Genomic DNA, 14,336 nt, shown 5'->3' with positions numbered 1-14,336 from the left:
TATAGTGCTTAGTTCTAGTTTCTTGTAAATTGAATCATTTACAGACCCATTGCCCAAGACACTCTTGAAAAGGAGAGTTTTAATCTCAATGAATTTTTCACTTCCTAGTTAAAAAATAAAAGGTTACAAACAAACTAACAGACAGATATATGGGAACGACAGTATGAGAATACTGTACATTCTGATTGTTGTCGACATCTTGATCAATGGCTGAACCCAAAAGGTTATTAAGGAACCACAAAAAGCAGCAGGGTCAGTGAACTGTGTAGTTATGGTTTTATGAAAGAGTCAACGTTGGTCAATAATTAAACAACATTCCTGTTTCAGTTTGACGAAAGCGATTTAGGGGAAACAGCAAACATGTGAAATAAGGTGGCCTGATAAGACCAGACAAAAACTGAATTTCCTGACTTGCATGTAAAAACGCTACACACAGTGAAAAACTGACACCCTTAACCTTGAAAGGTGGCGCTGGCAGCATTTGGAAGTGAATTAACATCTCTGTCAAAGCTGATTAAATGACATCCAAATATGGGTGTTTTACTTTTACTTTCTTTTTAAATTCATGTAAATTCATAAAAAAAAAACTAAAAAAACTCTAATTACAAGCAAGCGCAGATCCCTTAAGGTTTTTCTTCCCCCCTCCACGCCATTCTCATTACTTTCCAGTAGTGTCGCTCCCCTCTTTTCTGTTCCCCAGTGTGCCCATCCGTGTGCAAATGCGCGTGTGCGAGGACCCGTGCACGCATGCGTATGAGTTGTGCTTGATGAGCATCATGAGACGGTCATGAGATTCCCGCTTCCAGCCGGAGTCTTCTGGAATGAATAAATCCCTGATTCAGCCCCCTCTCTGTGGGCTGTGGAATGTCAAACCACTCGGCTCTTGTGACTAAATTATAAACAGATCTCTTACTGGGGTCATCGAATGAAGAGCAGTCATAGGCTCTCCCCCAGCAAATGCTATCGCAGCCGACGCGAACGACGTCTCGGATTAAAGTGTCAGTGGCACGCTGTGCTGATCAAATGTGTCGCTCGGATCTGAGCTTCATGTGATTGAGCAAAGAGATGTTGAACTAGGCCTGGAAAGAGGAGTGGAGGAGGGGTGGGGGGAGATCAGTAGAGAAATATTTAGAGAAATTGCAAAGTCTTGTCAGGGTTTTCTCTTTTTTAAGTAAACTGAAAAGGAAATCTCTTGGTATCAAATCTTCTCCTTACTTTGCCCCTGTCACTGCTGCTGCTAAACAAACAGCCATCTGTTTCTGCTGATTGGTGCTGGTTTGGCTGAGACCGCTGGGACATTCTGACTGCTGTTGACTTTCCAGGCCGCAGGGTCGACCGCCAGTTGCTGCCCCTGGAGCCACGGCAGCGCAACACATCCATTTGATGCATCCAGGATGAATTTGCATAAGCGTTTTCCAAATGAATGCATGTGGAAAGTATTTCGAAAATGTGCTGTGGGTAAATTCCAGCAGTCGTTTTATGGTGGTGGCACAAAAACCAGAAAACCAGGACACATACATACATCTGCACATACATCCATATGTTCATTACTTTGAATACCATTCATTTAGCGCCCTCTGTGGTGGCTGGCTGTCATGGCACCTCAACTCAGTAGATAGTTCAAACTTTAAAAGGATCTGGACATAATCCTGAGAAAATGCTGTCTTATGTAGACGAGTAAAGACACAGCGGTGGAGGTTTTATAAAAAAAAAAAAAAAAAGAAAAACGACAAAGCTGGAGACTTTATAAAAAGTTTCAAATACTGAAGAAGTCTACCAGCTAGCCTGACAGCGAGTTTATAACCAACCAAAAACCAGTTATTTCTTAGTGGAATTTTAAAAATATGTTAATTAGCATTGCCTATTATAGAGTGGCCACAGCTGCTAAAACACAATTAGGCTGTGAGGCACAGAAATTTTTAATTTTTGAATCTATTCCATCTGAATAGGGCAACGCACAACAATGAATGTACAAAACTGCTTTAAATACACTGGATGTAGCTAATCTCTGCAGCACATCAAGAAAAACAACAAAGAAATATTCTTAATACGCAATCCTAGCAAGACTTTAGAGAGCCAAGGCAAAAAAAATAAAAAAAATGGAGCCAGAGTGAAGAAATGCAATTGCTAGCCTCCTGGGACTTTATGATAAACTGCCTGTATAAAAGCACAGAGAGATCGCAGCCCCTTTTCACCTACTCCCATCAAGACTTATACATTGTTGAGTCAAGTGTAAATTATTTATCACGCCTCTTACTCTGATAGAAAAGAGGTCGGCTTAATCCTCTGGCTGCAAACTTCACTTAGCGTTATGTCAGGTAAGGATTGGAAACCCTCAGTATCTGCGTCTCCTCAAGGTAAAAGAACTCATTAACATCTAAAATGTTCATCAGCTTTGTCAGTCAAGAGTGTTTAATGCCATATTAATCTAGACAGAATTACTTTGCTAAGAGATCCTTGTACCTCAACACAGACTGCCGTCAGGGTTGGCTTCACACCACTCAATGCAAAATGAAAATAAGTTTTTAATCCATCTGTCTTATCGATACTTTAAACTCTGAAAAACATTTTGTGGTTTTGAAAAAAAAATAAAAAAAATAATTGCACTTTGTGCGTGAAGTACAGTTTTGATTAATTCTCTCATTTAGATCAGCTAGACTTCATTTTCATGTGTGTAACAATGTTTCACTTTTTATTTGAAAGGCTTCTTTGGTTCTAACTGAGCGATTGAGAGGCTCATCTGAAGGTGCAACAAAAATGAACTACGGAGAGGAGTCGTTTGATTTTGCTTCTCCACCGCTAGGAATCAGTGATTGGCCAGGCGGAAGTTATACTGTGAGAGCTGACATGTATTTTTTTAGATTTTGTTATATAAGAAAATTGATGAATACTGACCTCTGCAGACAAGAAACAGCCCACGTAAGCTGCAGTTTTGGTGATGCTCTGACCTGGTTGTTATCGGTTCATTTTCCTGATTCGAACACATCATCGCCTCGCCATTGGTGGCAAAATGTTCCGTTGCTGACAGACAGTTACTAACAGTCACAATTTATTTTGTTATAAACCTCAGGGATGCGTAATTAACAAAAGCTTTACACGGACCCGACAGAAAGTTCTGCATCAAATCTACAATCATGGAGTTCCTGTGCTTAACTCTGATTTCCACGAGGGCATGGAAATAAATCAACATTGGAGTCAGCTGCGGGTGCTGTTTGCTGTCTGACGCGGCTCCTGAATTAGACTGGGTACAGTGGGATTAAGAATGTGTGATTTTCTATCTGAGTCGGAGTCTGTTGGTTTCATCCCGTCTTTGGTACTCTGAGACCAGAGATCTCGATGCGGTATTAATCTGTAAGCGGAGGCTCAGGTGTGGGGATTTGGGTTTCTCCGCTATGGGCTGAGTTCAAAGAGAGCTGATTCTCTGAGTACATCTGTGCATTCTTCTACTGCCAGCCTCCTACCCCCACTCTCCTCTCCCTCCCTTCATGTCAGAGAAGCAGTAGTAAAAAGCTGCCTGGAAGCTTCTCAAAGAACCTCAGTCTGCTTTGATCCATCCTTAAGGTCACACATACAAAGCCACAGACCTAAATATGTTTCTCATATTCATCTACACACACACACACGCACGCACACACACGCACACACACACACACACACACACACACACACACACACACACACACACACACACACACACACGCACACACACGCACGCACACACACGCACACACACACACACACACAAAACTTTGACTTTATGTATTGAACCTGAATCCTTTAACTCTTCCTCTAAATTATTTCCACATGAAATAACTGTTACTGTTTACAGGCTGTTGCGAGCCTTTTAACTGTTTCAACAATATGAAAGCAGTGGTTTCTGAACTCACACCTGCTGTGAAATGTAAACATGTTTTGATAATTAAATAGTGAGAAAGTAGTCGGGTTTTGCACCTCGGGTGTCAGTAAACGCACATTTTAAAAAGGAACAAAGAGACACGGCAGGAGAAACAAGAACACAATACTTTTATGTTCTAGGTTTAAGGAGCATATTTCATAATATTTCAGATTGAAGCCTGAACTTTGGAACTCTTTTCTATTTTAGCCACTCTATTAGAGATTTATGACTGTATTTTGGATTATTCTTCTGAGGCATGACTGAATTTTGGCCAAGGATTGGCCAAAGCGCCGAATGGTCTGATATTTGATCCGAGATGCTATGTTATGTAAAGAGGTTATAATCGACCCAATGACAGCAAAATACCCAGATCCCGTAGATTCAAATCAAGCTTAAATCACCAGCCCTCCACCAACATAACTGACTGTTTACATGTGAAGTTTGTGTTTATTTGCTCTATAATAGCGCTGTCCATTATTTACATGCATCTCATCTGCCCTAAAAAAATGTGTTCCAGAAGTCTCTTAGTTTACTGAGATACAACTTTGCAAACCAAAGTAAAACTTTCCTTTTTTCTGAACAGACCTGCGTTCAGAAAAATAGTAAGTGGCTTCAAACCACTTACAATTTTTGTTATTTAAAGCAAAAAAAAAAAAAAGTGGACTGGTTATTGTTTTGTGCTACACAGTGATCACTCTTTAAACATCTGAAGAACCTGAAGAAAACGGCAATAATTTGCTGTTTAACAGTGCAACTTTGTCCACTTTCTTCTTTCCTACCTAAACTGTGCGTGGTATTTAAATCTGGAGTTTATTTTTCCTTTCAAGCCAATATTCTGCATAAGACTTGTTTCAAAATTCTGCGGCAAGAAGCATTGCTCTCTTCCTTTACACAAACCTTGCCCACTTTACCCCACATAGCCAGATTCCGAGGGAAAATATGGACTCTGTTTTATGTTTAAAGGAATAAATCATCAACTTTGTTGTTCAAAAATGATGCATTGCTGCTTCATGTACAATCTCCTCCCACACATGTTGGCACCCCGATAAAGAACTGTAAAAAATGCAAAGACCTTTGTTCAAAACAACTTTTAATTTGAATAGCTTTAATCACAGAGTGTTTAAAAATTACCTACTTTTAAAAATAAATCACCAGTGGCACAATAATTTGCAAGACTTGTTTTTAAAATAAACAAGTGTGTTTACTTTTTTTTAATATATCACTTTTGGTTTTCATGTGGTCTAAATGTCAAGAAATGGAGGTTCTTTTCTCTTAGTCACCCTACCTTACAGTGAATGAAAATTTCAACATTACCTTACCACTATGCACGGAAAGGAGGATGGTAAGCCAGACGCAACAAACATCTAAAGGTCATTGTTTCAGAACTGCAGCACATACAGACATCTTGAGTCAGCAACAAACACTGCAGATCTGGTCTGGCATGCAACAAAGGGCGATCATGTGGAAAAGCAACCAATGCACTCTGTTAAGAAGAGTGGAGGATTTATGTTATGGGTCTGCTTCTTTTCCAAAAGACCCTGCAAAACTTGATGGGAGTGCATGGCACCATTGTTTTTTATTTATTTTGGAAATACCAGGAGATTTAGTATGAAAAACCTCTGCCTTTGTCAGAAATCTTTACATGGACCGTCATTGGGTCTTTCAGAAGGATATTGACCCAAAACATATGACCAAATCAACACAGAAAATGATCATACAAAATAAAATTTCTCTTTTTTTTTTATCAGTATCTCAGTCCTGAACATAAATCTTACAGAAAACTTGTAAAGAGAAAGGGTTAATGATCCTTACAACCTCCAACATTGTGAAATATGGAGGTCAGGGCAGAGCACCTATAAATGTGGAATGAGGGATTTTATGGAAGGAAAAAAAAACAAGTGTTTTTAAGAAGTGTTATTACCGCAAGAGGAGAAGAACCTCACCTGGTGTAGACGCCATTCTTCCGACAGAAAGAGTTTTTCACTGACAGCCGTCGGTTGTTGAGCTCCAGAGCGGGGAAGCGGCCTTCATCCAGACTGACCATGTCGCCGTGAGTCAGAGCGTTGCAATTGGAGTTGTTACCTGGACACACGTACAGAGACACTGTGTGACCACAGGCAAGGGGGGAAATAGGGAGGTTAGTGTCTGGAAGGCGACATGGAACTAATGAGTGCTTGGTAAAACACAGAGGGTTAAAAGAAAAATTAGCAACAAATGTGTTTGTATTGGAAGTTGTTGAAAAGTACCAAAAACGATTTTTCTGATTATTTCTGAGTGTTCTGATGAATTCACTGCTTGTTGTTTTTTTTTTTTTTCTTAATGCTTGAAACTACAGAGAAAGTTCACCCTCCAGATATAAAGCTGGTGCCATACCTGCAATGGATCAAAAGCTATCCATTTTGTGGGAGTGGTCTAGTCAAAGTTCATAGCAATATTTACATTTTGGCATCAAAGTGAGAAAACATAAAGATTCAACTTTGCAGGTACTATTTTGTTTACACCATCACTTCAGATAAAAGAAAAAAAAAGAAAGACCAAGAACAAATTTAGAGTTATGATCTCTTCCACTTTTATTCCATAAGTAGCAGCTAATGATCAATACAACAAGAACAAAAAAGAAAATCTTGATTCTCGTTAATTTGACTGCTGGAGGGAACTGAGTGGACTATCAATTTCTTTCCCTCGAAGAAAGAAGAAGAAAGAAACCATTGCTCTCTCTTTCTCCCCGTTTCCAGCTTTACTGCGCTGGTTTAACCACTTTCCGCCTGTAACCTTGTAGCAAACAGACAGCTACAAGACTGGGATCGATTTTTACATCCAACTCTCAGCTAGAAGGCAGACAAAACTGCCTCCCAAAACATCTCTAGGATTTCTTTTAAATATGAGCCGTTTAAGGTAAGCTTGTAGCGCGGTTAGGATGGGAGATAAGGTTATGAAAAATAAATTTTTTTCAATTTTATTGAAAAAACATTTTTTCAATAAAATTGAAATAATTTTATCTGTAAATTGTATTTGTAGTTTACATACTATGCAAGCATAGTATGTAAACACACTATGTTTACATAGTGTGTAAACATGTTTACACAAAAACATGTTTACACAAAAACATGTTTACACACTATGTTTTTGTGTAAACATAGTGAAAAAAAATATATATATATATATAGTAAACATATACCTATTTTCTTAGACTGTTTCCCAGAACTGCACAACTTCCAATGCGATAAACTACAAGTTTCTACATTTTAGTGGTCGATAAATGTTTTATACGAATACTGCTTCCCATTTGTTAGGTTAAAAACATTTTCTCAGTGTCATCAACTGTGGCGAAGCCAGGACCCTCATGTCTGGCGGAGGCTACTTAAGGTCAAGGGTGGCTATGCAAACAAGGTGAAAAAGAAAAATGCACTTGGTAGGTCCAACATAAGCCCAGCCAGAGGCTTTGAGAGTGTCTTTGTGCTGGAGTGAAAATGAACTTCTTGTTTTTTTTCTGTCAGATAGAAAGATGGGCAGTGACCCGCACGGACCCCTCCCCTCCCCCGCCTGGCAGCCAAATAGGCCCCTGAAAAACTGCTGAGCTTAGGGAAAATACCAACTGATGTCAGAGCTGCTCTGAATGGACAAATAACCCGCTCCCCACTCCCCCCTACCACCGCCACCATTCCAGTTTTCCTCCACCTCTAGTCTTTTTTTTTTTTCCCCCGGAACCACAACTATTAGACTATGCTCAGATAAGTTTAAAATGAAAATAAAGCCAAGGGAAAAAACCCCAAAACAAAGCATACCTTTTAAAGTTTTAAACATCAGAGCTAGCAAACATAATCCAATCTTTATTAGTATTAATTAAATTTAGCCTGAAAAGTTACAAAAAACAATTATTAATTTGATTAATTAGCAGAACAAACTCTCAGTAGTCATTTTTATATTGTTATTATGGAACTTTGAGAGAAAAAAAGATCGTATCAACATTGCATAAAGGTTTATAGCAACTTGCTACACCTTGTACAGTCTCGTTTTTTGTTTTTTTTGGCAATCTCTCTTAGAATAACGTGACCTTTCTTGTGAAAATGTAACAAAATGGAAGGAAAACAGTTTAAGTCTATGACACTTATACGTTTCAAATCAAGTAGCTGCGGAAATTGATGGCGGTCAAACTTGCTTATTATAAATAAATCAACGTATTTGACTCGTAATATTTATTTGATGTCTTGGCCACGACAGTTTTAGAGACAGCATGGGTGTACTTAGTTTCCCCACACACAGCTTTTCCATTCTTGCGTAATATTTATCTTATGAATAATATTTCAAAAGATTTTAAATGTCATGTGATGTAAAATTTCTCAAACTGGGAATTCTTTCTAAAGATGTTTCATAGTTGTAGATCAGTGAATCACTTTAACAAGGGGTACAACTTTCCAAGGGGAAAAAAAAGGTAAGAAAATCAGGTCCTATGAAGCAAAATGTTTTTATCACAGATGATTGGTAAATTTATATGCGCTCACCCGATTCGGACTTCTTTGCATATTTTTTGCTCTGTCCTCTAATGATGAGGATGAAAACCAGCAGCAGGATGAAGATGAGCCCCACCAGCGCCACGACGACGAGGAACCACCATTCCTCGTAAAACGGGGCCACTTTCTGAGCTGAAAGAAGAGTGGAAAATTGGAATTCACGCTTGTTAGGAACGTACGCGGCGTGTTCCTGTGAAGTCTGGAAGACCTCAGGGAATTTTAATTAAGTTTGAAATGTAATTTAATTCACTTCATTCAGTTCTATTAACTAACATAAAAAAATAATAAAATAAAATAAAAAAAACTCACCAGATATAGAGGGAGAAGGTAGGCTTGGAGAGCCGTAGCCATAATCGTTCACTCCGATGATCCGAAAGTCGTAGCTGACGCCTTGTTTAAGTATATCCATATTGAACGTGTGTGATGTTGCATCCTTCGGGATATCCTTGATTATGATATCCCACAAACCCTCATCTACAAGAGAAATAAGTTTACTTTAACACACACACACACACAAAAAAAACTGACAGAAACATTTATTTAATCACAAAGCTTTAAAAGCCTGTAACAGCATGACTGATAACATGTTTATTTTTGATATAAAGCACCTGGCTTGCTCACAGCTCTCAGGGTTAATTGATAATTCCTTCAAATATTACACAATCCATCAATTTTACAGCCCTCGTAAAAATTTACAGCGACCAAATCAGCAACACAAGCAGCGGCACGGCCGTCTTTCAAACGGGGCGGCTCGCCGTGGACGTCTTGCCAGAGATCGTTCATTACGCGTCGCCGCTTGTAAATATCAATGTAAACTGCGACGCTTCTAACGGGACACGCAAACATAATCAAGACGCAAAAAAAACTGGTGGACTTTGCAGATATCCAGCGCTGGGATCAGTAAGGCTTTCGGATTGCTTTTGAGTGCCGCCCGGATATCCGCCACTCGATGTGTCACACTTAACCATTCCCTCAACTCTCCAACACTGTTCCGTCCACGTTCTTTCTTGTGAGACACCAAACATCCATTTAATGGCACAGATGTGTCAGTCACAGTTGAAACAGGATGCCAATTCTCCCAGATGCACTGACCGAATCAATAACGCATTAAAATATCAAGGTCGTCGACTCGGAGGCAGCAAACATTGACTTTTCACATGACTTTCTGGATGATCGGTATCACAGGTGCTAATATAAGGTTGGATTCACTAATTTGTGAGTATTTTTTTTTTAAGATTAATATATTCCCATCCTATTTTGACCCTTGTCTATGGTTTAGAGATATGGATGATGACTGAAAAAAACAGGCTTAATACAAAAGAAGTTAGAATAATCTTCCTAATACATTATACATAACATCCACAGAAATAGTATGAAAGGGAATTTATACACGAAAGCATTTTTAGCTTGTGATAGTTTGACTTTATAGTTACTTTAAGTTACAGAGGAATGAATGCTTTTGGTAGTCACTTCATTGTCGTTTTTCTTGCACGACTCACGATTTCAAACCACTGCTGACATTTAATCCAAATAGAAAAAAATAAATAAATAAATGCAGCTGCAAAACATAAAGCAAGAGGCTCGGTATGGTATTAATAGGCTGGAAGAAGCAAAAGCTTCCTCTGCTTTCCAAAAGCACATTTTGCATGTGGATAAAAGCTGAAAATGTCTGTTTTAGCAGTTTTGAGATTCAGCATGGATCTGGTCTGAAAAGCCCCACCTGAAGGTCTGGCCTCGATGACGTAGCGTGTTATAGGAGCACGTCCTGGGTCACCGCCTGTCCAGTGAATGGTCAGGCCTGAGCCATAACGTGTTATAAAAGGCTCTCCGGGTGGCCCTGGGGCTCCTAAAGAGGAACAACAAAGTTAAAAAGGAAAAACACGTGTTTTTTATTTTTAAAAGAAGTCATCTGGAGTAGCTAAAAAAAGCCATTAGCCATCTAAAAAAATAATAAATTTAATTCAACCCAGAGCTTAGTCATCTCAAAAGAAAATTTAGTAAATCTCAAATGCCTTCAAATTGTGATTTTTTTTTCAAGCAGTTTGAACCAACATTGTATATATACATTTTTTCCATTTGATTTCAATTTTCGTACTTAGTTTTTTTTTTCATTCTATGTTGCAGCATGTATTTCCGTCCACAAAGACTGCTGAATGTATCAATCCAACAATTGTTACTATAGACTCTGCATAACTCATGCAGATGAAGAGCTGTAGCTCAGAGTGCCAGAACTCATACTGATAAGCAGCAGGATATGTATGAACAGCCACACGGACATCATCTGATTGTAAAACAAATCGTTACAAAGTAAACCACTATCTCATAAATAATTGAAAGAGGCGTAATGGCAACAAACTGCAGACAGTTTTCCAAACAAATGCATTTAGGAGCATTTTTTTCCCCCCGCGTCAAAATGACGTCTCAAGACTCAGAAGACCAAAATACTTTTTCTCAGGGATTCATGCATGCCCTTTATTCTGCCTATAACTCTGCTGTAGATAATGGATTTAAATAATGCATTGTTTTGCTTTTGTTCTGCCTTAATATCAGTAACCACACAATCACTGGACAATTTCATTCATAACCAATAATTCAGCAGCATGGTGTCCAACGTTCAGGTTTCTTCCACGTGGTTGTTCGTTCAGCCTTGTTCGGCTGAGCATATTCCAAAAACAAGGTGTGAACCAGATCTTGATGGATTTGTCATCTTATGAATGTCTTTAACCTAATGGATTACTTTCACCCACGATTATGCACGATACAAACTGCTCATGTGACTCATAAACAAAATTTGGCAGTCAAGGTGGATTCACCATTGACATCTGTGTAAAAAGCCAGCTGATGCAAAGGTGCCATGTTTAAAAAAAAAACAACTTACAGTTAAGCATTAACGTAAGCTGCTTAAGTTGTTTTATGCAGCTAAAGTATGTGTGGCTCACAGCTACTCCACGCAGTCTCACTTCAAGACAACCAAACTACCTTTTTTTTCTCCAAAAATAAAAGTCCGTGACAGCTACCTTCGCCTGGCCCAGTGGTGATGTTGGCCTCCACCTCCGGCCCATAGATAAACGTCTTGGCCCGGATGCGGAAGTTGTATGTGATGCCGTCGGCCAAGTCTCTGAGTTTCAACCAGAGGGGGCCAGTGCCCTTCACGTCCACCATAACTGTCTTACTGACGCCTGGGGGGGAGGGGGAGTGAAGACAGTCGGCACAGGCCACTGAGGAGTCTGGACAAACAGACCACATTTAGAGCAGGTCTTCCACAGGCGAGGCAAATGGGGGAGAACACTCAGCACAGCCAAATGAACACACACATGTATAATCACAAAGTTTCCAGTTGCAATTTATGCATAAAGTCTTGCGCATTATTTGGAATAATAAACAGCTGCAGTAATGCTCGATGGCTAGAGCGAGACAAATACGAAACGCTCCGTCCGCAGTCAGTGATCCCAATACGTTCCGTACAAAAATCTACAATGCAAGTCAACGGTGATTCAGTTAAAATCAAATTACCATCCACAGGTGTTAGTGGCTCATAAACCAGACGGTAGCCTTCAATGATGCCATTAGGGAATGTGGGGTCACCCCAGGACACATTGACCGAGGTGGTGGTCAGCTCACTGAAGTGAATGAAACTCGGCGCACTTGGAGCTGGAAGGTGAACAGAACAAATATGAAAGAAAAAAGTCACTATGCTAAGGTTTTGAAGGTCTTTTATAGACAAAACTTTGGATGTAATCAACCACAATGTGTCACAGGGATGTCTTTGTAAAAAAAAAGATTAATTATTCAGCCCTTCCAGATGGTATTGTGATTCTTCTACGAATGCTTTCATTAGCTTGGTTTGCTCAAAAGAAACCTGAATGCTTGTCAATACATGCTAAACTATCTCTTCCATGACTGATTTTCTTTAGGTAATTTAGGCTCCAGTTTTTTTTTTTCATGACAGTGTTGTCAAAAATATATTCCATTGCATTTCTGGTTAAAATTACATTTACACAATAGTGGAGTGAATATGTCATTTCCACTGGAAATGACATATTGCAAACACATTTCTGAGGTTCCATAAAAACAGTGATTATTGAGTAAATCTTTCAAATGTAAATGTAAATGTTGGAGCCATTGAAGATAGATTGTTTTTCATTCTTGGTCTACGCTTTAGTATAAACACTGTGATGGAAGAAAAAAAAAGGAGAAGAAATGTGAGTCACGATCAAAGTCTGCCTCTGCTCGGTTGAGTTTTGAGACTCTCATATAGGAGAGAGGAACCAGAAAGTTTTGATCATATGGGGTGATGAGGAGAAGCCTGATCTGCCTGTGTGCTTTGCTTTCTTTGTCAATTTTTTGTCAAATTTTGAAATTGATACATTTCACTAAAGCTTAATTCTATATGGCTCAGAGCAAAGTATTTAAAAAAAAAATGATGAAAATTGATGATACAAATGAAGACACAGTAGGCGTGCATATTTTTAAAGCTCCGTTTCAATGCGAAAAATATTGACAAGAACTTCTGCGATCTTAATTTCATAATGGAAAACACTTTATTTGGTCTCGTAGGTTCTGTTGATACCAATAAGACTCTGCGTATTTTCCAAAGTGCAGTGATAACGTAGCAAATCAGTAAAACTGACCTGCAGCTTTAAACAATTCAACAGCTGGATTTTCTCACTACTGTTCGAGAGGAACTGCTGTAAACCTGGGTGCCACAGCTGCACGACTTCAAGTTAATGGTTTTCAAGAGAGTCACTGTCCTTGTACACAAACTGAACAGCACTGATTGGGTCAGGCCCAGAGTTTTGTTAAAAAATAAAAGCAAGTTCGAAGGCTCTGGCTCACACACAAAAACCATCTGACCCAGGTCACAGTAATCCTCCAGACCCCATTAAGGTGGGCTGAGCTTGTGGCAGCCTACAGCACTTCCAGTCTATGTAAGCCCTTGATCGTTTCCGCTATGTCATAGTATGTTTGATTGGAATTTTATGTAACAGGCCAGCAACAAAGTACTGCATAATATTTAACTAGATGAAAAAAAAAAAAAAAAAAAAAATATATATATATATATATATATATATATATATATATGTAATGTTATTTGTGGAATCAAAAATGAAAAAAAAAAAATAATTTGCAATGGAACTCAGATAGCTCTTATTATAATATTAAGTCTAACATTAAAAATTTAGACAATGTTCAAGGGGTAAACAAACTTTTGCAAGTCTCCGTGTTTGTCCTAAATTTGCCAAACAGGAGCTGACGCTCTGAGAAGATGCACTTTCTAAAAGGTTGGGATTGTTGCCTCCCCAATGCGCTGTCCTTCACGCCTTTCCATCTTTTCTCCTGCACACGCAAAAAGCAGAACTCTAAATAACTTCTTTTGCATTTTGGTATTTACTTTTCAGTCTGACGCATGGTAGCAGGGTTAAGTCAAAACAGCTCCTTTGAAGGTGGGGAGATTAAGATTGTTTTGATGCGTTTTTGATTGGGGTACAAGCAGAAAGTCCCCTGAGTCTGAATAAGATAAAAATGCAAAAAAAAAAAAAAAAAAAAAAAAAACACTGAAAGAAAAGGGATGGTGAGGTTGCAGACACAGTACCTGTAAAGCTACTTTCATACAACCTCCAAACCTGAGATCGCTTTTACAGAATGGGTCAGCTGACTTGAAACTTATGCTCAGCATGTGGCTCTGCTAACACTGTTTGACATGCTGACAGCGGTGCTTAGCATCATTGTCATTTCACATTCTCTCCTCACGACTGATTCTGCTTTGAGGGAACTCTGAGGGCTCTTCAGACCAACACCAGCACAGAACAAGGACTATTGAATAAACACACCCATACAAGCGTTCTAATTTATCTATTATAGTAATGTCATCCTATCAACATTTGTTTCCAGCTCCTTTCACAGTCTTTCCAAAAGAGATATATTTGCTC

General features: G+C 39.0%; 1 protein-coding gene across 6 annotated transcripts in view; it reads right to left on the bottom strand.

Moving 5' to 3' along the window:
* Positions 1 to 14,336, bottom strand: part of sdk2b (sidekick cell adhesion molecule 2b) — a 308,341-nt gene that overhangs the window by 13,129 nt on the left and 280,876 nt on the right. For 2 of the 6 annotated variants that reach the window (XM_081601024.1, XM_081601027.1), the window contains exons 38-43: positions 11,920 to 12,057; positions 11,424 to 11,633; positions 10,127 to 10,252; positions 8,716 to 8,880; positions 8,398 to 8,538; positions 5,839 to 5,998 (exon numbers count right to left, since the gene is read on the bottom strand). In XM_081601024.1, coding sequence (XP_081457150.1) covers positions 5,839 to 5,998; positions 8,398 to 8,538; positions 8,716 to 8,880; positions 10,127 to 10,252; positions 11,424 to 11,633; positions 11,920 to 12,057 — 940 coding nt within the window. The remainder of the gene's footprint in view (positions 1 to 5,838; positions 5,999 to 8,397; positions 8,539 to 8,715; positions 8,881 to 10,126; positions 10,253 to 11,423; positions 11,634 to 11,919; positions 12,058 to 14,336) is intronic. The other 4 variants (XM_081601025.1, XM_081601028.1, XM_081601026.1 and 1 more) reach the window with 3 other exon arrangements.

This window comes from Poecilia reticulata, chromosome 19 (genome assembly GCF_904066995.2).
Source record: "Poecilia reticulata chromosome 19, P_reticulata-male-v2, whole genome shotgun sequence".
NCBI classification, from domain to species: Eukaryota; Metazoa; Chordata; class Actinopteri; order Cyprinodontiformes; family Poeciliidae; genus Poecilia; species Poecilia reticulata.
The sequence above is the reverse complement of the archived record's forward strand: the minus strand, read 5'-3'. Positions and strand labels throughout refer to the sequence as shown.